This window comes from Syngnathoides biaculeatus, chromosome 15, assembly GCF_019802595.1.
Source record: "Syngnathoides biaculeatus isolate LvHL_M chromosome 15, ASM1980259v1, whole genome shotgun sequence".
In the NCBI taxonomy this organism is placed as follows: Eukaryota; Metazoa; Chordata; class Actinopteri; order Syngnathiformes; family Syngnathidae; genus Syngnathoides; species Syngnathoides biaculeatus.
The window spans coordinates 653,249-677,595 of NC_084654.1; the positions used below are offsets into that span (position 1 = coordinate 653,249).

General features: G+C 44.0%; 1 protein-coding gene across 7 annotated transcripts in view; it reads left to right on the top strand.

Moving 5' to 3' along the window:
- The window catches only part of LOC133513069 (transcription regulator protein BACH2-like), a 170,939-nt gene that overhangs the window by 74,927 nt on the left and 71,665 nt on the right, over window positions 1-24,347 (top strand). For 2 of the 7 annotated variants that reach the window (XM_061843400.1, XM_061843395.1), the window contains exon 4: window positions 13,157-13,363. In XM_061843400.1, coding sequence (XP_061699384.1) covers window positions 13,157-13,363 — 207 coding nt within the window. Of the gene's footprint in view, window positions 1-13,156; window positions 13,364-21,787; window positions 23,631-23,930; window positions 24,056-24,347 lie in introns of those variants that run through there. The other 5 variants (XR_009798385.1, XM_061843398.1, XM_061843401.1 and 2 more) reach the window with 5 other exon arrangements.

The window sequence follows — 24,347 nt, forward strand, 5'->3', positions numbered from 1 at the left end:
GTACAAAGTCCGCATCACTGCAGACGCTGCACCGATCCGTCTGTGATCTCCCGCTCCATTCTTCCCTCACTCATGAACAAGACCCATACTTGAACTCCTCCACTTGGGGAAGGATCTCATCCCCAACCTGGAGATGGTACACCACCCTTTTCCGACTGAGGGCCATAGTCTCGGATTTGGAGGTTCTGATTCTCATACCAGCTGCTTCACACTCAGCTGCGAATAGCTCCAGTGAGAGCTGGAGATCACGGCTTGATGAAGCAAAAAGCAGAGATGCGATGCTGAGGCCACCAAACCGGACACCCTCTACGCCTCGGCTGCGCCTAGAAACTCTTTCCATAATAGTTATGAACAAAATCGGTGACAAAGGGCAGCCTTTGCGGAGTCCAACTCTCACCAGAAACGAGTCCGACTTATTGCCGGCAATGTGGACCAAACTCTGACAGCGGTCATACAGGGACCAAACAGCTCATATCAGGGCATTCGGTACCCCATACCCCTGCAGAACCTCCCACAGGACTCCCCAATGGACACGGTCGAATGTCTTCTCCAAGTCCACGAGACACATGTAGACTGGTTGGGCGAACTCCAATGCACCCTCGAGGATCCTGCCCATATTGTAGAGCTGGTCCACTGTTCCACGACCAGGACAAAAACCACATTGCTCCTCCTGAATCTGAGACTCGACTTCCTGACGGACCCTCCTCTCCAGTACCCCTGAATAGACCTTACCAGGGAGGCTAATAAGTGTGATCCCTCTATAATTGGAATACACCCTCCGGTCACCATTCTAGAAAAGGGGGACCACCACCCCAGTCTGCCAATCCAGAGGCACTGTCCCCGATGTCCACGCGATGTTGCAGAGGCGTGTCAACCAGGACAGCCCCACAACATCCAGAGCCTTTAGGAACTCCGAGCGAATCTCATCCACCCCTCGGGCCCTGCCACCAAGGATCTATTTAACCACCTCAGTGACCTCAACCCCAGAGATAGAAGAGCCCGCCTCAGAGCACCCAAACTCAGGTTCCTTGTGGGAAGGCGTGTTGGTGGAATTGAGGAGGTCTTCGAAGTATTCTCCCTACCGACTCACAACATCGCGATTTGAAGTCAGCAGCGCCCCGTCCCCACTGTACACAGTGTTTACGGTGCACTGCTTCCCCCTCCTGAGTTGCCGGACAGTGGACTAGAATTTCCTCAAAGCCGTCCTGTAGTCGTTCTCCATGGCCTCACCGAACTCCTCCCATGCCTGAGTTTTTGCATTCCGCTTGGCCAGCTGAAACCTATCAGCTGCCTCGGGAGTCCCACAGGCCGGAAATGCCCGATAGGACTCCTTCTTCAGCTGGACAGCATCCCTCACTGTTGGGGTCCACCAACGTGTTCGTGGGTTGCCGCCACAACAGGCACCGACCACCTTACGGTCACAGCTCCGGTCGGACCGCCTCAGCAATGGATGTGCAGAACATTGTCCACTCGGATTCAATGTCCCCACCTCCTCTGGGACGTGAGCACAATTCTTTCGGAGGTGGGAGTTGAAATTCCTTCTGAGAGGGGAATCTGCCAGCCGTTCCCAGCGGACCCTCACAATACGTTTGGGGCTTCCACGTCGGACTGGCATCTTCCCCCACCATCGTAGCCAACTCACCACAAGGTGTTGATCAGTTGACAGCTCCGCCCCTCTCTTCACCCGAGTGTCCAAGACATGCCGTCGCAAGTCCGATGACACCACCACAAAGTCGATCATTGAACTGCGACCTAGGGTGTCCTGGTGCCAAGTGGTCATGTGAACACCCATATACTTGAACATTTTTTTTGTTATGGAAAATTTGTGATGAGCACAGAAGTCCAGTAACAGAACACCACTTGAGTTCTGATCGGGGGGGGGGGGGGGGGGCGTTCTTCCCAATCACGCCCAGGTCTCACTGTCATTGCCCACGTGGGCATTGAAGTCCCCCAGCAGAATGATGGAGTCGCCAGAGGGGGCGCTCTCCAGCACTTCCTCTAAGGACTCCAAAAAGGGCGGGTACTCTGCACTGCCGTTTGGTGCATAAGCACAAACAACAGTCACGACCCGTACCCCTACCTGCAGGCGTGGGGAGACTACTCTCTCATCCACCGGGGTAAACCCCAACGTACAGGCCCCAAGCCGGGGGTCAATGAGTATACCCACACCTGCTCGACGTCTCCCCGTGGGCAACTCCAGAGTGGAACAGAGTCCAACCCCTTTCAAGAGGAGATGTGTCAGAGCCCAAGTGGTTCGTAGAGGCGAGTCCGACTATATTTAGTCGGAACTTGTCGACCTCACGCACCACCTCGGGCTCCTTCCCTGCCAAAGAGTTGAGATTCCATGTCCCTAGAGGTAGTTTCTGTCAGCAAGGGATCAGATCGCCAAGGTCGCCTTTGGCCACCGCCCATCTCACCTTGCACCCGACCCCTACAGCCCCTCTCACAGGTGGTGAGCACATGGGAAGTGGGACCTATGTTACCCTTTTGGGCTGTGCCCGGCCCATCCCCATGGGTGCAGGCCTGGCCACCAGGCGCTCGCCTTCGAGCCCCACCCCCAGGCCTGGCTCCACAGGGGGCCCGCGGTGACCTGCTTCCAGGCAAGGGAAACCAAGATCCAATTTTGTAGTCATCATAGCGGGTTTTGGAGTCGTACTTTGTCTGGTCCGTCTCCTAGGACCTGTTTGCCATGGGTGACCCTACCAGGGGCATGAAGCCCCAGACAACTTAGCTCCTCGGATCATTGTGACACACAAACCCCTCCACCACGATAAAGTGACTGCTCGAGGAGGGGCTATAGGATACATTGTGAATGCAAACCACTGGGTTTTCCCCTTTAAATCATTCCCCCTGACTCCCTGGGCGTGGACAGAAGGTTCCTCCACAGCACCTACGTTTCATCATTCGCCTTTTCTGGCACTGGGATTTCTGTGGACCTTGCATGCTTGAGTGTGATAAATTAATTCAGATTTGGATGAGGTGGGTGACTGTGGAAGCACCAAATGGGCCATCGAATTCCTTTGATGTGAACTTACTCAGGGAATTTGTCTCTCTTACTTTCTAAACTCAGACCCTAATTCTCGTCACTCAAGTTATATCTTATAAAATGCCAAAATACACTACACATGTATCTTATATAGTGCCAAAATACAGTACAGTCTCTGGTTTCATTGGACAGCTCTTTGGTCTGAGCCAATTTAGTGGTTGGAGTCTGATTGATTGTGTGAGGTGGACAAATGTCTTTATGCAGGTAACGATCTCAAACAGGTGCTTCTAATTTAGAATAAGTGGAGTGTAGATTGACTTTTTAGAGCCGGAGTACCAGGTCTTTGGGGGCCAGAATTTTTGTTGATTGGCAGGTGTTCAAATATTTAATTACAAGAGTAACATACAAATAAATGAGTAAAAAAATCATAGAATAATTTTTTTTGATTATGTCTCTGACAGTTGACATGAAATGAGAGATGAAAATTTCAGAACCCTCCATGATTTCAAAGTGGGAGCAGTTGCAAAATGTGTGTTCAAATGCTTATTTTTCTCTATATACCTGCTGATGAGAGTACCACAAACCCAGTTTCAATGAAGTTCGGACGTTGTGTTAAACAAATACAAATAATAAAATAAATTGCAAATCATGTTCAACCTCTATTTAATTAAATACACTACAAAGACGATATTTAATTTTACAACTAATAAACGTTCATGTATTTAGCAAATAAGACTTAGAACTTTATGGCTGCAACACCTTCCAAATAAGATGAGACAAGGTAATGTTTACATCATCTTTGATTCGAACAAGAGTCAATAAGTTTTTGGGAATTGAGACACTAATTGTTGAAGCTTTGAAAGTTGAATACTTTTCCTTTCTTGCTTGATGTAAATCTTTAGCTGTTCATCAGTCCATGGACTTCGTTGTCGTGTTTTATGCTTAAAAATGTGCCGTACATTTTCAATGACAAAAAGGTCTGGATTGCAGGCTTGCCAGTCGAGAACCAACACTCTTTTACTATGAAGCCACACTGTTGTAACACATACGGAATGTGGTTTCCCGTTGTCCTGCTCAAATAAGGAGTGGCATTCATGAAAATGACGTTGCTTGAAAGGCAGCATGTCCATCCATCCATTTTCTGAGCTGCTTATCTTCACGAGGGTCACGGGAGTGCTGGGGCCAACCCAGTTATCATCAGGCAGGAGGCAGGGTACATTCTGAACTGGTTGCCAGCCAATCGCAGGGAACATGGAGACTGACAAAAGTCGCACTTACAATCACACTCACACCTAGGGGCAATTTAGAGTCTCCATTTAATGTATGTTTTTGGAATGGGGGAGGAAACCGCAGTGCCCAGAGAAAACCCACAGAGGAACAGGGAGAGCATGCAAACTCCACACAGACAGGGGCGGGATTCAAAAAGAACTGTTAAACTAATGCTCTACAGCTGCGCCACCAATGCCGCCAGACAGCGTGTGTTTCTCCAAAATCTGTATGTAATGTTCAGCATTAATGATGCCTTCACAGATGTGTAAGTTACCCATGCCATTAGAGCTAACACAGGCCAATGCCATTACAGATGCTGGATTTTGAACTTTGCATCCATAACAGTCGAGATAGTTCTTTCCTCTTTGTCCTAGAGGACATGATATCCACAGTTTCCAAAAAGAATTTGAAATGTGGACTTGTCGGACCCAGAAGGCTTTTCCACTTTTCCACAGTCCATCAGGATGCACTCGGGCCTAGAGAATCCGGTGGCATTTTTGGGTGTTGTTGGTAAATGGGTTTTTCTTGCAAGGAGAGTTTTAAGTTACACTTGGGAATGTAGCGCCAAATGGTATTTGCTGACTTTGGTTTTCTGAAGTTTTCCTGAGCCTATGTGGTGATATCCTTTTGATGTTGATATCGGTTTTTGATGCAGTGCCAAGTGAGGGATCGAAAGTCATTGGCAATCAATGGTGGTTTCAGCCATTCCATTTACATGCAGTTATATCCCTACAGTCACTCAAGTTTGAAAAATGTACAGGTGTGGTCAGTCATGCTCGCAGATATAAAGTTACAGGTGTGGTCCACCAGTCATGTTCGCAGATAATGTTGCGGGTGTGATTAGGGATGGAATCTCAAGACCTTCAAATGACTTACTGGATTAATATAAAATTGGAAATTAAAAATAAAATAATCAAATACATAAATAAAATAGAAAACCAAAATTTATAACTCAGAAATTTCAACTGATATTAGTAAAACATGATATAAAACAGTATTCAAAATTTTTTTTTCATCAATAAAAATTATTGATCTGACAAACTTTATCTGAAGTAAGGTTAAATGCACTGGCCTGACAAGGACTAAAGACGAAAGGTTTATACCCGGAACGTTTTGAAAATGCTGAAAGTTTAGTTCAATATAATCGCCGTTAGTGGCAACAAGCGAGCAATACATTGTAACAAACATTCCTGTCGGCAATTGTGATGTAATATTATAATCTAGTTTAATTTATGGCGGTATCTATTGTAGAGGGGAAAAGTTTTTAACTTCAAGATAACGCGTACCACGTGGAAAATGACTGTTTGCATCTAGATATATCGACAGACTAGTTTGACATTAGAACTTAGATTAAGTCACAATCTCATACTTGTTATAGTTAGATACTGAAACATTATCTGTTTTATCCCAGAAATGTTTTCAGTCTAATTGAATTTCCTTTGACATGACTCATGATGTTGATCACTTTCAACGTAAATATGCTCACAGTACGTGAAGAAGCTCTGAGCATCTGCTTTTGGAATAATTTCCAAACATGCTCTGTACAGTTAACTTGCATTTCCTGTTTCCGGCTGAATACTAATTGCTTAGGAGCAGGCTTGTTTAGTTAACATTTATGAAATAAACACGAAAATTCATGTCAAGACTGCACGAAATAAGCGACGTCTTTCAATACCTATTTTTCCTACTCGTAACAAATATTACGCGCGTGAATTTTTGACTGCGCAGATTTGCGAGCACTCGTCAAATCACAGTGACTGTCTTGAGATTCTCTGAACCTTTTTATGATAATGTGTACTATGAATGATGAAATCCCAAACTCCCTTGCCATTGTACATTCAGGGACATTGTCCTGAAAGGGCCACTGTCATGAAAAAACAACAGCCAATATGGGCCCATGCGTTTTTTCACCAAAAAACATGCTTTTGCCTTATTCAGCTTTTTGTAACTCCCGCCATGAAAATCTTTTCAAGGGATTTGTTTTCGAGAAGAAGCAGGAAGTGACAGAATGGACAGAAGCACCCCAAAGTGGACTCGTTTGTTTCCATTAGTTTGTTGGAGTAATCGTTGGAAAATGGAAGAAGCTTAACATGACGGTCGATCTCGGAGTGGAGCCCCATGCAAGATATCACCTTGTGGCATCGCAATGATCCTTAGAAAGGTGAGGAATCAGCCCAGGACTACATGACAGGACTGCATCAATGACCTGAAAAGACCCTGGACCACTGTTTTCAAGGTGACTGTTGGTAATACACTAAGACATCTTGGGTTGAAATCTTGCATGGCACGGAAAGTTCCCCTGCTTAAACCAGCACATGTCAAGGTGCGTCTAAAGTTTGCCAATGACCATTTTGATCATACAGAGGAGTCATGGGAGAAAGTTTTGTGGTGAGATGAAACAAAAATGGAACATATTTGGTCATAATTCCACTAACTGGGTTTGGAGGAAGACTAATGATGGGTTCCATCCCAAGAACACCATCCCTACTGTGAAGCATGTGAGTGTTAGAATCATGCTTTGGGGGTGTTTTTCTGCACATGGGACATGACGACTGCACTGAACTCGAGAGGATGACCGCAGCCATGCATTATGAGATTTTGAGGAACAACCTCTTTCCCTCAGTCAAAGCATTGAAGATGGATCATGGCGGGGTCTTTCAACATGACAATGACCCGAAGCACACATCCAGGAAAACCAAGGAGTGGCTCCGTAAGAAGCATATCAAGGTTCTAGCGTGGCCTAGCCAGTCTCCAGACCTAAACCCAATAGAAAATCTTTGGAGGGAGCTGAAACTCCGTGTTTCTCACCAAAAACCCAGAAACCTGTCTGATCTTGAGAAGCTGTGTGTGGAGGAATGGGCCAAAATCCCTCCTCCAGTGTGTGCAAACCTGGTGAACAACTACAGGAAACGTTTGACCTCTGTAATTGCAAACAAAGACGACTGTACAAATATTAACATTGGTTTTCTCAAGTGTTAAAATACTTATTTGCAGCTGTATCACACAATTAAATCGTTAAAAAATCATACATTGTGATTTCTGGATTTTTCTTTTTAGATTATCTCTCTCACGGTGGACATGCACCTAAAATGAAAATTTCAGACCCCTCCATGATTTCTAAGTCGGAGAACTTGCCATATAGCAGGGTGTTGAAGTTCTTATTTTCTTCACTGTATAAACAACTATTCACACTCACATTTATACCTATGGGGAATTTAGAGTCTTCCACAAACCAGAAATTAAAAAACAAAATCGTTAAAACCAAACAAAATTAACTTTTCTCATAGAGTCACCACACCTGCTGCATCCCAGCACTCTTTGTGCTGCCATGTTCACAGTGTAAAGCATTTCACATCCAGGTGGCCACAATGGTCACTGGTCACAAATGAATGTGGAAAGAGAGAGTTTTGCTTGCTGACAGTTGATCGTCTGTGTGGATCCCTGGACATCGCGAATGTTTGGAGGACGAGCTCGCTCGTCGCCAGTTCTTCATGATCAAGTTTGCTGTTCTAGTGTTGTAGCTTTGTTAAATAATTCAGTCTCTAATTGCCTTTGTTTTAGAAGTATAATACTACAGGTTTGATTATTGCGCTCACTGAAAAAAATAATCCCATGACACCCACTGGAGGAAGCTTGTTGAACAGATGTATTGTTTTTCCAGACATACATTTTATTACACAAGTTATAATAATCACAATATATTATGTTTCATAGTACTGTGCGCACATATGGCTCTGTAGTAGTTGACGACATAGGTTTATGCATTATTAAGAACATAACTTTCTATTTCCATACAGACTCTTAACACCCCTAACATGGGTAAAATGAAGGATGTGTGTGTTTTTGTGTGCGCGTATGGGCGGGGGGGGGGGTCATGTGCATGCATGCACGTAACTAGGGCATGTGCATTGTTGCTTGTCCTACTTCTTTTCCTATTTGTCTCATAAACTCAGCAGGTACATGCACCATAAATTGGCTGCAAGGTACTTCTATCTATCTAGCTCATTTCTAATCCTATCCAACCAGCGAGAACCTCAACATCTTCATTTCTCCTACCTCCAGTTCTGCTTCCTGTTGTTTCTTCAGTGCCACCGTCTCTAATCCGTACATCATGGGCGGCCTCACCACTGTTTTGTAAACTTTGCCCTTCATCCTAGCAGAGACTCTTTTGTCACATGACACACCAGACACCTTCCACCAGCTGTTCCAACCTGCTTGGACCCGTTTCTTCACTTCCTTCCCACACTCACCATTGCTCTGGATTGTTGACCCTAAATATTTGAAGTCGTCCACCCTCGCTATCTCTTCTCCCTGTAGCCTCACTCTTCCCCCTCCACCTTTCTCATTCATGCACATATATTCAGTTTTACTTCGGTTAATCTTCATTCCTCTCCTTTCCAGTGCATGTCTCCATCTTTCATATTGTTCCTCTGCATGCTCCCTGCTTTCACTGCATATCACAATATCATCTGCGAACATCATGGTCCAAGGGGATTCCAGTCTAACCTCATCTGTCAGCCTATCCATTACCACTGCAAACAGGAAGGGGCTCAGAGCTGATCCCTGATGCAGCCCCACCTCCACCTTAAATTCCTCTGTCACACCTAAGGGACACCTGACCATTGTTCTGCAGCCATCATACATGTCCTGTACTATTTTAACATACTTCTCTGCCACACCAGACTTACGCATGCAGTACCACAGTTCCTCTCTTGGTACTCTGACACAAGCTTTCTCTAGATCCACAAAGACACAATGTAGCTCCTTCCGACCTTCTCTGTACTTTTCCACTAACATCCTCAAGGCAAATAATGCATCTGTGGTACTCTTTCTAGGCATGAAACCATACTGTTGCTTGCAGATACTTACTTCTGTCCTGAGTCTAGCCTCCACTATTCTTTCCCATAACTTCATTGTGTGGCTCATCACCTTTATTCCTCTATAATTCCCACAGCTCTGAACATCACCTTTGTTCTTAAAAATGGGAACTAGAACACTTTTCCTCCATTCTTCAGGCATCTTTTCGCCCGCTAGTATTCTGTTGAAGAAGTTGGCCAAAAACTCGACAGCCCGCATCTCCAAATTGCTTCTATATCTCCACATGTATATCATCAGGACCAACTGCTTTTCCATTTTTCATCCTTTGTCGTGCCTTTCTAACTTCCCCCTGACTAATCATTGCCACTTCCTGGTCCTTCACATTTGCCTCTTCAACTCTCCCTTCTCTCTCATTTTCTTAATTCATTAACTTCTCAAAGTATTCTTTCCATCTATTTAGCACACTACTGGAACCAGTCAACACATTTCCATCTCTATCCTTAATCACCCTTACCTGCTGCACATCCTTCCCATCTCTATCCCTCTTTCTGACCAACCTGTAGAGTTCCTTTTCTCCTTCTTTCGTGTCCAACCTGGTGTACATGTCTTCATATGCCTCTTCTTTATCCTTTGCTACCTCTACCTTTGCCCTAAGTCGCATCTCGATGTACTCCTTTCGCCTCTCCTCAGTCCTCTCAGTGTCCCACTTCTTCTTCGCTAATCTCTTTCCTTGTATGATTCCCTGTATTTTGGGGTTCCACCACCAAGTCTCCTTCCCCCCTTTCCTATCAGAAGACACACCAAGTACTCTCTTCCCTGTCTCTCTGATTACCTTGGCTGTCATAGTCCAGTCTTTACATAACAGTACTAAATTGTGAAGAAGGGAAAAACATATGCTCAAGTCAATCAATCAAAATGTTAGTTGCATTTAGATACTGAATTTTGTAATTCCAATTGAATTCTTTCAAATCAAAGGTCTCTGATCTCCTGTTTACATGATTGTTTGATCGATTTCGCTCCGGTGTTTACATATGCACTCCATTTAATCAGAATAACCAAGAGAGTGTATACTGATAGAAGTGTTATACGGAGTCAGAGGAAGATACAGAGAAGGTTGATGGGTGTAGTGAGGGAAGACGTGAGGGCTGTTGGTGTTAGAGAAGAGGATGCAGAAGATGAGCTTACATGGATAAGGATGACACGCTGTGGTGACCCCGATCAGAACAAGCTAAAAGCAAAACAAGAAGCCATGTGGCACGTGCACATTGACATAAACATGTCATTTGTCAAGATGGTCTGCTGTTGATTTAGCACAGTTGTTGAAATTATTTTCAAACGTTAATTAAAACAACCACTTGATAAAAACAAGTTAGTTAAAAAGAAAATCTCCATCGCAAACAAAGCTCTGGTCTGAAGCTGCCATATTTATGTGTAAATTATGGCATCAGGCCAAAAGTGCATGCGCGAACAGACCACAGCCTGCCAACCATTCTAATTCACCTTTTACATGAGGAAAATGTATTTCTGATTTGTGTGGCAAAAGGAATGGGCTGTGTGTGTGCGTGCGCGAGTGTGCGTATGTGTGTGTGTGTTGGGGTAGAGAACAACCGATTTAGTAAATTAGCATGTCGTGGTCATTGATCCTCTCCATAGTGGCCCAATAAAAAGACAAAACACAACATGTTAAAGTATAGTTAAGTTAAAACCAAATGACACGAAATCATACCAAATCACCAAATAATTAAAAGAGCGACATCCATCCATTTTTAATATCGCTGATCGTCACTAAGGTTTTGTGTATGCTGAAATTGTCACTTAGGCTGTGGGTTTGCTGAAGCCTATCCCAACTAACACTACCCTGACCCTGAAATGGTCGCCAGCCAATCACATAAATTAACAACCATTCATACTCACATACATTCTGATGGACAATTTAAAGTCTCCATTTAACCTATTGTGCATGTTTGTGGGAAGCAGAAGGAAACCAGAGTACCTGGAAAAAACCCATGCTTGCACGGGGAGAACATACAAACTCCAGAGGAGAGGCCAGATTTGAACCCGGGTCCTCAGAATTGTGAGACAGATGTGTTAACCAGTCGCCTTTTATGCTACCTCCAATAGTGACAATAAACATAAAAATTCCGTCAAACATCATTCTTCTAAAACTGGAACATCATTGAAACAGTTTGAACCATTTCATTTTTATCAAGTCCACTTAGTATGTCCTCTGTGAAAGGAAGAATTGTCTTCAGCAAAACAATATTCACGGACATCAGGTGACCTTGGGAATCTGACAGATTTTCTAAATTTGCCAATTTTTGAGCATTTTGAATTAAACACTAACCCAGTCCGTGCATTATTTGCCTTGAGGACGCTCGTGGAAAAGTACAGAGAAGGTGGGAAGTAGCGACACTGTGTCTTTGTAGACCTAGAGAAAGCCTATGACAGAGTACCAAGAGAGGAACTGTGGTACTGCATGCGTAAGTTCGGTGTGGCAGAGAAGTATGTTAAAATAGTACAGGACATGTATGATGGCAGCAGAACAATGGTGAGGTGTGCCTTAGGTATGACAGAAGAATTTAAGGTGGAGGTGGGACTGCATCAGGGATCAGCTCTGAGCCCCTTCCTGTTTGCAGTGGTAATGGATAGGCTGATAGATGAGGTTAGACTGGAATCCTCTTGGACCATGATGTTCGCAGATGATATTGTGATATGCTGTGAAAGCAGGGAGCATGCAGAGGAACAATTAGAAAGATGGAGACATGCACTGGAAAGGAGAGGAATGAAGATTAGCCGAAGTGAAACAGAATATATGTGCGTGAATGAGAAAAGTGGAGGGGGAACAGTGAGGCTCCAAGGAGAAGAGATAGCAAGGGTGGACGACTTCAAATATTTAGGGTCAACAATCCAGAGCAATGGTGAGTGTGGTAAGGAAGTGAAGAAACGGGTCCAAGCAGGTTGGAACAGCTGGCGAAAGGTGTCCGGTGTGTTATGTGACAGAAGAGTCTCTGCTAGGATGAAGGGCAAAGTTTACAAAACAGTGGTGAGTCCGGCCATGATATACGGATTAGAGACGGTGGCACTGAAGAAACAACAGGAAGCAGAACTGGAGGTGGCAGAAATGAAGATGTTAAGGTTCTCGCTCAGAGTGACCAGGTTGGATAGGATTAGAAATGAGCTCAGAGGGACAGCCAAAGTTGGATGTTTTGGAGACAAGATTCGAGAGAGCAGACTTCGATGGTTTGGACATGTTCAGAGGCGAGAGAGTGAGTATATTGGTAGAGGGATGCTGAGGATGGAGCTCCCAGCCAAAAGAGCGAGAGGAAGACCAAAGAGAAGGTTGATGGATGTGGTGAGGGAAGACATGAGGGCAGTTGGGGTTAGAGAAGAAGATGCAGGAGATAGGCTAAGATGGCAAAAGATGACACGCTGTGGCGACCCCTAACGGGACAAGCCGAAAGGAAAAGAAGAAGTACATTCACAACGACATCTGGTGGACGCAAGACCACATTGCCCTCCTGTTTGTCACTTGGCAGTTTGCACCATGTGTCAGTGATTGCCATTGTAATCTAGTCTAGTGTTTCCCAAATAGAGTGCCGGGGTACATTAGTGTGGTGTGAACGCTCTTCAGGTGTGCCGTGGGAAGTTATCCAATTTTATGTAATTGCTAGAAAGAAAAAAAACATTTATTCCAAGAAATAATGTATTTTTATTCATCTATTTATGCCAGTGAGGCACAATGACAGACAGAACAAAAAAAATCATCTTCTATTAGATGGCAGGAAGTACATACAGGAATTAATCGATCCATTTTTGGTGCCATTTACTTTTGTGCCGTGGGATTTTTCAATTGTGAAATATGTGCCTTGGCTCTATAAAGGTTGGAAATCACTGATCTAGTCAAAGTCACACATAACAAGATATCAATTGGGAGGCATCAGGGGTTACTTTGTGTTGAAACAGTCAATAAATGCTTGTTGGACTTTACCAAATGACTTTTTTTTAATCACAATGATCTGTGTCACAGTTAACTTCTATTTCATAGTCCAACAGTTGGAAACATAAAAATATTTTTGCATTCAGGTAAACCTACCTTTTCCTGTGGACCAGATCACCAACCTGCCACGCAATGATTTCCAGATTCTCATCAAGATGCACAAATTGACCTCAGAGCAGCTGGAGTTCATTCAAGATATTCGCCGTCGCAGTAAAAACCGGATTGCTGCCCAGCGCTGTCGCAAGCGGAAGCTGGACTGCATCCAGAACCTGGAAAGTGAGATCCGCAAGTTGGTATGGTCAAGCATTCCTTGTTTTACACATTCATATAGAAAATGCGTTCTTTACTCTGACAGAAATAATGGTACAGCAGTCACATTTTTCTGTTCTTCAAGCTAAAATTTTAACATGTACAGTGAACACAATAAGTATTTGAACACCCTGCTACATTGCAAGTTCTCCCACTTAGAAATCATGGAGGGGTCTGACATTTTCATCGTAGGTGAGAACGATAATCGAAAAAGTTAATCGAAAAAGAAAAATCCAGAAATCACAATGTATGATTTTTTTTTTTTAACAATTTCTTTGTGTAATACAGTTGCAAATAAGTACTTGACCACCTGAGAAGACCAATGTTAATATTTGGGTCAGTCGCCTTTGTTTGCAATTACAAAGGTCAAACATTTCCTGTAGTTGTTCACCAGGTTCGCACACACTACAGGACGGATTTTGGCCCACTCCCACACACAGATGTTCTCTATATCAGACAGGTTTCTGGCCTGTCGCTGAGAAACACATAGTTTCAGCTTCCTCCAAAAATTTTCTATTGGGTTTAGGTCTGGAGACTAGCTAGGCCACGCCAGAACCTTGATATGGTTCTTACGGAGCCACTAATTGGTTTTCCTGGCTGTGTGCTTCGAGTCATTGTCATGTTGAAAGACCCAGCCACGACCCATCTTCAATGCTCTGACTGAGGGAAAGAGGTTGTTCCCCAAAATTTCACAGTACATGACCGCGGTTATCCTCTCCTTAATACACTGCAGTCGTCATGTCCCTTGTGCAGAAAAACACCCCCAGGTCATTGACCAAGTCCTGTCGTGTAATCCTGCGCTGATTCCTCACCTTTCTAAGGATCATTGAGACCCCATGAGGTGCTCTCTTGCATGGGGCTCCACTCCAATTGAGATTGACCGTCATGTTTAGCTTCTTCCATTTTCTAATGATTGCTCCAACAGTAGACCTTTTTTCACCAAGCTTCACCAAGCTTGGCAATTTCTCTGTAGCCCTTTCCAGCCGTGTGGAGTTGTACAATTTTGTCTCTGGTGTCTTTGGACAGCTCTTTGGTCTTGGCCATGTTACAAGTTTGAGGCTAACTGATTGTATGAGGTGGACAGGTGTCTTTATGCAGCTAACAACCTCACACAGGTGCATCTGATTCAGGATAATACATGGAGTGGAGGTGGACTTTTAAAGGCGGACTAACAGGGTCAGAATTCTAGCTGATAGTCAGGTGTTCAAATACTTACTCACGCTTACTCACAGTGGACATGCACCTACGGTGAACATTTCAGACCCCTCCAAGATTTTGAAATGGGAGAACTTGCAATATAGTAGGGCATTCAAATACTTAATTTCTTCACAGTACTTTTCTTATTCAGGCTAATTCTTGTGTTTCAACATTAACCTGAACTTTTTCTCGGTCCCAAAAAGTAATAAGTGTGCTCCCTTTCTGTGAAAGATGTCAATTTCAGGGTACCCCAACCACAACAACTAATTTTACTGCCAAAGATGGTGTGAATGGTTTGTGTAACTTTCTTGTGTTTTTCTGTGGTAATGTTGGATTAGAGAGGAACCGGAAACCTTTAACACTCAAAGAGCCATTTCGACCCGGTTTCCACAGAAAAGACAACACTGGGAGCCGCAAATACTTCTTGATGTCTGAAATGTTGTGAAAAGAATCAAAAGATGTTAGCTTACAAAGATGTTTTGTGATCATACACCCTCTCAAGCAGTAGTCGGAAACCTATTGCTCGCGAACCATACCTACCTCTTTTGGTGGTTGCATATGGCTCGCTGAGCCCTCATAACGACATAATGAACATGTGATTTCTGTCGTGCAGAGAAGGTTTATCCTAGTAGGGTTGCCATAGTTTGGTGTGGTAGTTGATGTCCACAGGTGCATAAGGGTCTAACGTCGATCGTGTCGGAACAACTAACTATGGAAACGCTTTTGACAAAGGTCGCTCAAAGAAAAAAAATATGAGGAGGACCGAAGTTTTCAACAAGAATGTACAGCCTTTATGGAGATGGAGGGTTCTGCTGATTTTAAATTCACAGAAGGGGAGTATGACAAAGCATTCATACTCGAAGTTGCCAATAAACATTTTGCCAACTTCGCGTAAAGACAAGATAATCCATCCATTCATTAATCTAACGCTTTTTTGGGTCGGGTCGCGGGGGAAGTAGTTTTAGCAGGGATACCTAGACTTCCCTTTCCCCAGCCAATTTTTCCAGCTCTTCCGGAGGGATCCCGAGGTGTTCCAGGCCAGCCGAGAGACATAGTCTCTCCAGCGTGTCCTGGGTCGTCCTCGGGGTCTCTAACTGGTGGGACATACCCGGAACAGCTCACCAGGGAGGTGTCCAGGAGGCATCCGAATTACATGCCCCAGCCACCTCATCTGGCTCCTCTCAATGCGGAAGACTAGCGGCTCAACACTGAGCCCCTCCTGGATGACCGAGCTTCTCACCCTGCCTCTACGGGAGAGCCTGGACACTCTGGGGAGGAAACTCATTTCACCCGCTTGCATCCGCGATCTTGGTCTTTTGGTCACGACCCACAACTCATGTCCATAGTTGAGGGTAAGAATATAGATCAACTGGTGAATTGAGAACTTAGCCTTTCAACTTAGCTCCCTCTTTACCACAGTGGAACGAAACAAAGTCCGCATCACTGCAGACGCTGCACCGATCCATGTGTCGATCTCCCTCTCCATTCTTCCCTCACTCGTGAACAAGACCCCAAGATACATGAACTCCTCCACTTAGGGAAGGATCTCATCCCCGACCTGGAGATGGCATGCCACCCTTTTCCGACTGAGGACCATAATCTCGGATTTTGAGGTGCTAATTCCCATCCCACCCGCTTCACACTCAGCTGCTAATCGCTCCAGTGAGAGCTGGAGATCATGGCTTGATGAAGCCAAGAGAACCACATCATCTGCAAAGAGCAGAGATGCGATGCTGAGGCCACCAAACCGGACACCCTTTGCGCCTAGAAATTCCGTCCATAAAAGTTATGAAGAAATTGGGTGACAAAGGGCAGCTTTGGTGAGTCCAAGTCTCACCGGAAACCGGTTTGCCTAATTACTGGCAATGTGGACCAAACTCTGACAGCGGTCATACAGGGACCGAACAGCTCGTATGAGGGGGTTCGCTACCCCATACTCATGAAGAACCCCCCACATGACTCCCCGAGGGACATGGTCGAATGCCTTCTTCAAGTCCACAAAATACATGTAGAGTGGTTGTGCGAACTCCCATGCACCCACAGCTGGTCCACTGTTCCACGGCCAGGACGAAAATCACATTGCTCCTCCTGAATCCGAGACTCAACTTTCCGATGGACCCTCCTCTCCAGTACCCCTGAGGCTGAGGAGCTTGATCCCTCTATAGTTGGAACACACCCTGCGGTCACCCTTGTTGAAAAGGGGGACAGCTCGAGGAGGGGGACAAGATAATCAAACGACTAAAAGACATGCCTATGTCGACAAGAAACATTCACCATCGGACCATCATGATGGCAAATTAAATTTAATTACGTTCACCATGAACGGATGCAAGTCTCAACGCCTGCGTGGAGCTTAATGTGACGATGTATGAACTCCAAAGCCATCAGGAAAACGGTGGTGATCTAGGTCTCGCATTCATGGTAAGAAGTACTTTTGTCATCATTGGTGAGCAACAGCGTAACGTTATTAAAATAAGTCAGAGACTTATTGTACTCTAAAAGTGTTGGTCTTACATAAGTGCGCAAATACACCTGTATTTAGTTTTTAAAATACTGTATGGCTCTTATTAAATTGCACTTAAAAATATTTGGCCTTTATGGCTCTCTCAGTCGAAAAGGTTCCCTACCCCTGCTCTAAAGAATGTATGTATATGTAAATATATTTTTACACGAGTAAAATAGTGTTGCATGTGAAATCCATAGTCATTCATGTTTCAGAAAATACAATTTTATTCTTTCAACACAAACACATTTTTCACTCTTACAAAAAAAAAAAAAAAAATCAGAGTTGAAGGTCTCCTTCAAATTAATTAAAAAGCTGTACTTAAATTATCGATCTGGCATCAAGCTAACATCCTTTGGGCTTTCGTAGCATGAAGCAGAGCCTTGAAATGAATTTAAAAATACTGTAAGAGCTGTAATTATGTGTGTAACCCTTTAAGAGCACGAGAGGGGGGGGGGCTTAAGATAAACAAGGGGAAGAGTGAGTTGAACTAAACAGCTTATTGATGTTGGGGAGTTCGCTGTGCCGCCGGAGTGTTAATTATAAAAATCAACAAACACAGCGGTGACTCCTTTTCATCATTGTGCCATTTTCGAGGGTATTACAGGACAATGGAAACAAGAGCACTATTTTACTGAACAACTAAAATAAATATTTGCTAAATAACTGCCTGAATATTTATTTTACCTGTTCCTGAACTTCAGCGCACAGAATCTACTAATCAAGGCTGTAGTAAATCCTTTTCATCTTTACCCAGGACTGTAAGCTACTTTGTTCAGATATTGTGCAGTTTTGGTGTCGCTGGGCTTACCGCGCATGCCGGCTGTCAAATCTGCCTGCTGGCATGTCAAGTGCTGTCAAATGACTCTGAAAAAGGTGAATGGTGATCGCTAAAAATTTTGAAGAAACAAGTTAAAAACATTGACTTCATAAGAAGACATGAAACACATTTTTGAGACAAATTACATGCACTTCAAGCAGACAAATTTATTTTCCCAAGCCTTGCAGAGCCTCAACACAAGGATGAAAGATCCGTATGCGGCTACTGAGCCGCGGGTTGCCGACCCCTGGTCTAGAGCAACGGCACCCAATGCTGAAGTCCAAAATGCAAGTCAAAAAATAGATCGCACACACAATTGTTGATATCATTGTAATTGAGTAAAAGTATCATTTATTCTTGACATAATAACTAAGTAAATAAATAAGTATGATGCATATAAATTATTCAAATGAGTACCTACCTACTATTTTTCCCCAAAATGTTACTTGAGTAAAATCAAGGTGTAAATTTAGCAAGTTTCTACCCACAATTAGATATATTTATATTTTACGTTTAAAAAAAAAACTTTCAGAAACACTTCCATTATCATTTTTACACTGAAATAAGTATTGTCATAAATACCGTTACCATGAATGTGGATCTCTCAACCTCCCATTACATTCTTCCCTCACTCGTAAACAAGACCCCAAGATACTTGAACTCCTCTACTTGAGGCAGGATCTCATCCCCGACCTGGAGATGGCATGCCACCCCACGGTCTAAGATTTGGGGGTGCTGATTCATATTCCAGGTGCGACACGATTGCCTGCAAACTGCTCCAGTAAGAGTTCCAGATCACGGCTTGATGAAGCCAAAAGATAACACATCTTCTGCAAAAAGCATGGATGCAATTCTCTGGCTAACAAACCGAACCCCGTCTATGCCTTGGCTGCACCTTTAAATTATGTCCATAAAAGTAATGAACAGAATCTGTGTTGAAATGCCTCCATTCCAGCACCTATAATAGACCTTACCAGGGAGGCTGAGCAGTGTGATACCCCTGTAGTTGCAACACACCCTCCAGTCCCTCTTACCTCAGTCTGCCAATCCAGCAGCAGTGTCTCCAATGTCCATGCGATGTTCCAGAGCCGTGTCAACCAAGACAGCCCCACAACACCCAGACCCTTTAGGAACTCTGGATGAATCTCATCCACCCCTGGGGCCTTGCCACCAAGGAGCTTTCAAACCACCGCAGTGACCTCAACCCCAGAGATACGAGAGGCCACGTTAGAGATCCCAGAGGCTGCTTCCTCATCAGAAGGCATGTCAGTAGGATTGAGGAAGTCTTCAAAGTATTCTCCGCACCACCTCACAGCAACCTGAGTCGAGGTTAGCAGTGCCCCATCCCCACTATAAACTGTATTGATGGTGTAAAGTTTCCTCCTCCTGAGACACCAGATGGCAGACGAAAATGTATTTGAAGCCCTCTGGAAGTCTTTTTCCATGGCCTCAGCGTATGCACAAACAACAGTCAGGACTTGCCCACCCACCACTCGAAAGCAGAGGGTGGCTAACCTTTTGTCCAGCAGGATGAACGCCAACATCAGGCCCAAGCCAGGAGGCAATAAGTATCACCACGCCTGCTTGGCGCCTCTAACCATGGGGAACTTCAGAGTCAAAGCCCTCTCAAGAGGACTGGTACAAAAGCCTAAACAGAGTGTGGAGGCGAGCACAACAATATCTTGTTGGAACTTCTCTACCTCACACAACAGCTCGGCCTCCTTCTCAGTCAGAAAGATGACGTTCCAGATCCTTAGTGCAAGCTTTTTGTAGCCAGAGATCGACCACCAACCCCCAGCTGACACTGCATCAAACATCTATGGCCCCTCCCACCGGTGGTGAACCAATGTGAATGGGGACAGACGTTATTCTTTTGAGCTTTGCCCGACTGACCTCCATGGGTGCAGGCCCGACCACCAGGCGCTGGCCTTTGAGCCCCACCTCCAGGTCCGGCTCCAGAGGGGGGCCTCCAATGACCTGGGAAGGGAAACCTGTATCCATATATGTTTTCTATCATATGGGTCTTTTTGCCATCCTTTGTGTGGTCCATCACTTAAGACCTGTTTGGCAGGGGTGACCCTACCTGAGGCATGAACCCCCAGACAACATAACTCCTGGGACCACTGGGACATACGGACAACGATCAGGTGATGTCTTCCATGAGGGGAGTTTAAAAAAACGTAATGAATCAAAACTCTGTACCTTGTTCTGATGCCATTTTGTCAAAGCTGGATCCTCTGCATCTTTTCTTGGCAAAAAGTTCATTTTTATTCCTGTGTTGGATCGATTCTGATAGTTGTTTATCACTGACACCTATATTTATGGTTCACTTTCATATGATTTGGTCAATTACAGTTAAGGTATGGCCTCGGTTACTTTTACTGATATGAGTATTAACATCTTGGGAGGAATTTTCCATCAAAAGGTCATACAGTATGTATCCATCCATCTTCTTAACCACTTATCCTCACAAGGGTTGCGGGGAGTGCTGGATCCTATCACAGCTGTCAATGGGCAGGAGGCAGGGTATACCGTGAACTACTTGCCAGCCAATCGCAGGGCACATGGAGACAAACAGCAACAGTCACAATCACACCCAGGGGAAATTTAGTGTGTCCAATTAATGTTGCATGTTTTTGGGATGTGGGAGGAAACCGGTGTGCCCAGAGAGAACCCACGCAGGCGCGGGAAGAACATGCAAACTCCACACAGGCAGGTCTGGGATACATATGTGGACGATAGAAAAATGTCCATCATGCCATTTGTGTTTTGTATTTTCAAATGTAGTTTCTCCACTTCTGAAGCAAATATTTTTCCCCAGTGTATGTTGTTGGACTGAAACAAGTTAAGCACCTTGATTAAGATTAAAATATGGTTAGGATGCCTCGGAGAACCCTTTTTTAAAACTTTGGAAACCTCCAAGGATGCAAGCACTGATTATGTCAACTCCAAAAGAGAAGAGGTGCACCGATGCACAATCCTCAATACAACCGGTGATGAGCACAGAAATCCAATAACAGAACACTGCTCAGGTTCTAATCAGAAGGGCGTTCCTTCAGATCACGCACTTCAAGGTCTGACTGTCATTGCCCACTTAAGCACTGAATTGGAAATTTTGGCACAGATTTTCACAAGAATCATGGAAGTTGACAGATGATTTTCACGGACCACATAAAATGATGTGGTGGGCCGGATCTGGCCCCCAGGCCTTGAAATTGGCACATGTGCTCTTAAGACTCCTAAAAGGGTGGGTACTCTTAACTTTGGTGCATATGCACAAACAACAGTCAGGACCTGTTACCCCATCTGATGGGGGGAGGGGGGGGGTGTTAGGCTACTCTCTCGTCAACCGTGGTCACGTCCTCTTGAGAGGGATTAGACTCTGTTCCACTCTGGAGTTGCCCACGTTGAGAGGTGCCGAGCAGATCTGGGTATACTTATTGCCCACCAGCTCAGTGCCTGTATGTTGGGGGTCACCCAAAGATGATCCACCATTATTTTATTGTTTTTTTAAATTACTATTGTATATTGTTACAGTGGTGTTCTTTAACGGCATAGTAGTGAGTTTTTTTCTCAATTTGAAAGTTGTGCATCGAAAAACATTGAGACAGAATAATAATTCCAACGCCCCGTTACAACATATCCCTCTGCCAATCTATTAGAGTATTGAAAAAATTTTAATTTAAAAAATAAAGTCTTCTCTATCAGAATACAGATATCAATGGATAATCTGACAAACTTCCTTCTCTTGAAATGAAATATCTTCATTTCAAATTAAAAGATTAGAGGCTTTGTCATGAGCTGTGCCCTGCAATCTTTTTTGTTGGAATCTGGCTGGCCCATTGTTCTCCTCGTGCTCTCTCTCTTCCTCCCTCTTTCTATTCACAGTAATCAGCACCACCTCCGCTGCACATCTGTCATCAGTCAGCCTTCATCATCACCTGCATCAAAACCTTCCAGATTCCAGAAAGTTGCTAGAGTATTAACACTGTCCTGCCTCCACCAGCCTCCGCCTGCTCTGGGGTCTGAATGAACATGACTGAATACTCTGGCCAGAATGCACCCAGCATCCCCGCTGCGCCCACGTAGCGAGAGAAGACAAGACATTACAAGAAATCATGGAATCCTTACACTCCCTTATGCAACAAGTTTGACTCCTTTTCTTCAAAGATGCAACCCGAACACCTAACAGTAAGTTCTACTTCAGGCCTTCAGCATAAGAGCCAGGCTGCCTTCCAGAAAAAGAACCTCATGTCCCTAGGCCCGAGCCCTACTTCGGGGACCTAGGTGCATGTAGCCAGTTTCCTCTTTTTTTTTTTTTTACTAGTTTTCAACCTGCAACCGTACAGTTAACCCACCAAACAATCCAAGGATGGATTTGCCACTAACCTCCTCCACACCAAGCAGCCAAATGGTCAACTATGTTATGTTACAACTCCTCCATTGTACACCAGTCATTTGATTCGTTTTCAGCTCAACTTAAAAAAGTGTTTGCGCACACCATTCAGGGCAGAGAGATCACCCACAACTCTTAAGCTCACGCAAGGAGCTCGTTTCATCGCTGCATATGCCACATCGAGTGGAGAATACTTGCGGGTGAATGCAGGTGGAATGATCGTGGAGTTAGGGGGATTTCATTAATGTCCTTTCAGAACATCTTAAAAATGAGCTCTCTGGCCTGTATTACCCCTCCTCTCTTGAGGATCTCATCACACATACCATTCGTCTGGATTACAGGCTGCAAGAGAGAAAAGGAGAGAGGGGCGTCTGAGTCCATAAGAGCACTCCCTCCACGCTGTCATCATCTCACCCCATCTTCTGTACCTTTGACTGCCCTTTTGTCGCCCTTCACTGCACCTGAGGAACCCATGCATATTGGTCACACCTGGTTAGATCCCTGGGAAGGTCAGCGTCATGTCATCTGGCATCTGTGCATTTATTGTGGTCAGTCAGGTCATTTCATTGCCACTTTCCCAAGACCAAATAAAAAAAAAACACTTTAACATAGCCTGAGAGGATTGTGGTGAGCCTTAACCAACATTCTCTCTAGCTCTTCCTTCTGTATGACCATCGCTGCCTCCATTCTAGGTTCCGCTCATTATACACCCAGAGTTGCCCTAATGGATGGATCCGTGAGAATGATTGACAACACCCTTTTGACCAATCAGTGAACGTGACCATTTATCTGCCTCCACGTGCTCTTGGAGATTCTCACCATATGTGACGGAGGGTATTATACACGATAAATTGCAGTAACTAAGGGCAAACAGAACTGTGACTGCCAATTGTTGCACAGTATATTTTGCGCAAATTATATATGCCCAGATGAATTAACTACGTTTAGTTTGATTTATTAAACCTGAGATTAATTGCATTGGATGATTTTTTTGTCTTTAAGTAGTGCGTCTAATATGCAATTGTGAATCATTTGCATAATGGTGCTCGTGGAGTGCAGGCAAAATGAAACATTGCAAGGATACTCTTTCTGTGAAGAACAGTAACAAAATGACACAGAGGTCTCCTCAGTGGTGAATACTCGCTGTCCAGCATGCAAACACAAAACCTTACTCCAAATATACTGTATGTAAATGAATTTGATGCCAAGATGCCAAATATTCAGCTTTGACAAATGCCAAAAAAGCAAAAAAACTTTTAAGGTTTTGAATTAAATCAAATGTATTTATATTGCATTTTTCATCCATTACATTACAACATTAAAAGAAGTAGAGGAGGAACAGCACTTAAAACTTAAAACCTAAAACCAAAACTTAAAAGGTCAAGAACAAGGCTAAGGGTGGGTAAGTGGGACTAATCATAACGGCCCCATACTGATGTAAAATCTTTTCCTGTCTGGAAGCAGTTTAACGTGTCATATCAGAATGCAGCAGCCACTCATTTTCGAGGCGTGTGTGTCCTGCAGCCACTCATATTGCAGCGATCTATAACCTACCTTTTAATAACTTTTTTTTGTCTCCCATGCTGATACAGCGTATTGTCCTGTTATCAAAAACTAATTGATTTAAAATTTTAGGTATTTGTAATAAAGTCAACCTGGACTGACACAGCAAATAGTGGCAGCCTATTGAAATACTGTACTTCTTTTATAAAAAGACAAATGTGCACAACAGTCAAGACAAACAGCTTCATAAAAATCAGGTAAGTTGTACAATTTACACGTTGCGCTTCAAACTCTGTGGCTAAAAGTGCATAAAGAATCCTAGCTACTCATTAAACCTTCATACTCGTCTTTATACAATCATAATAAACAAATGATAATGAATGAGAACTAAATAAACGCATACGTTATCAGTATATACTAAACAGGTAAGGCATTCAATAGTTGTGACATATGTATACATATTCATTCATATCACACAAGTAATACCAGTTATTTCCCAAGAACATAATCAGACTAAGTCTGGTGGCATCGGTAAATAGAGTTTTCTTA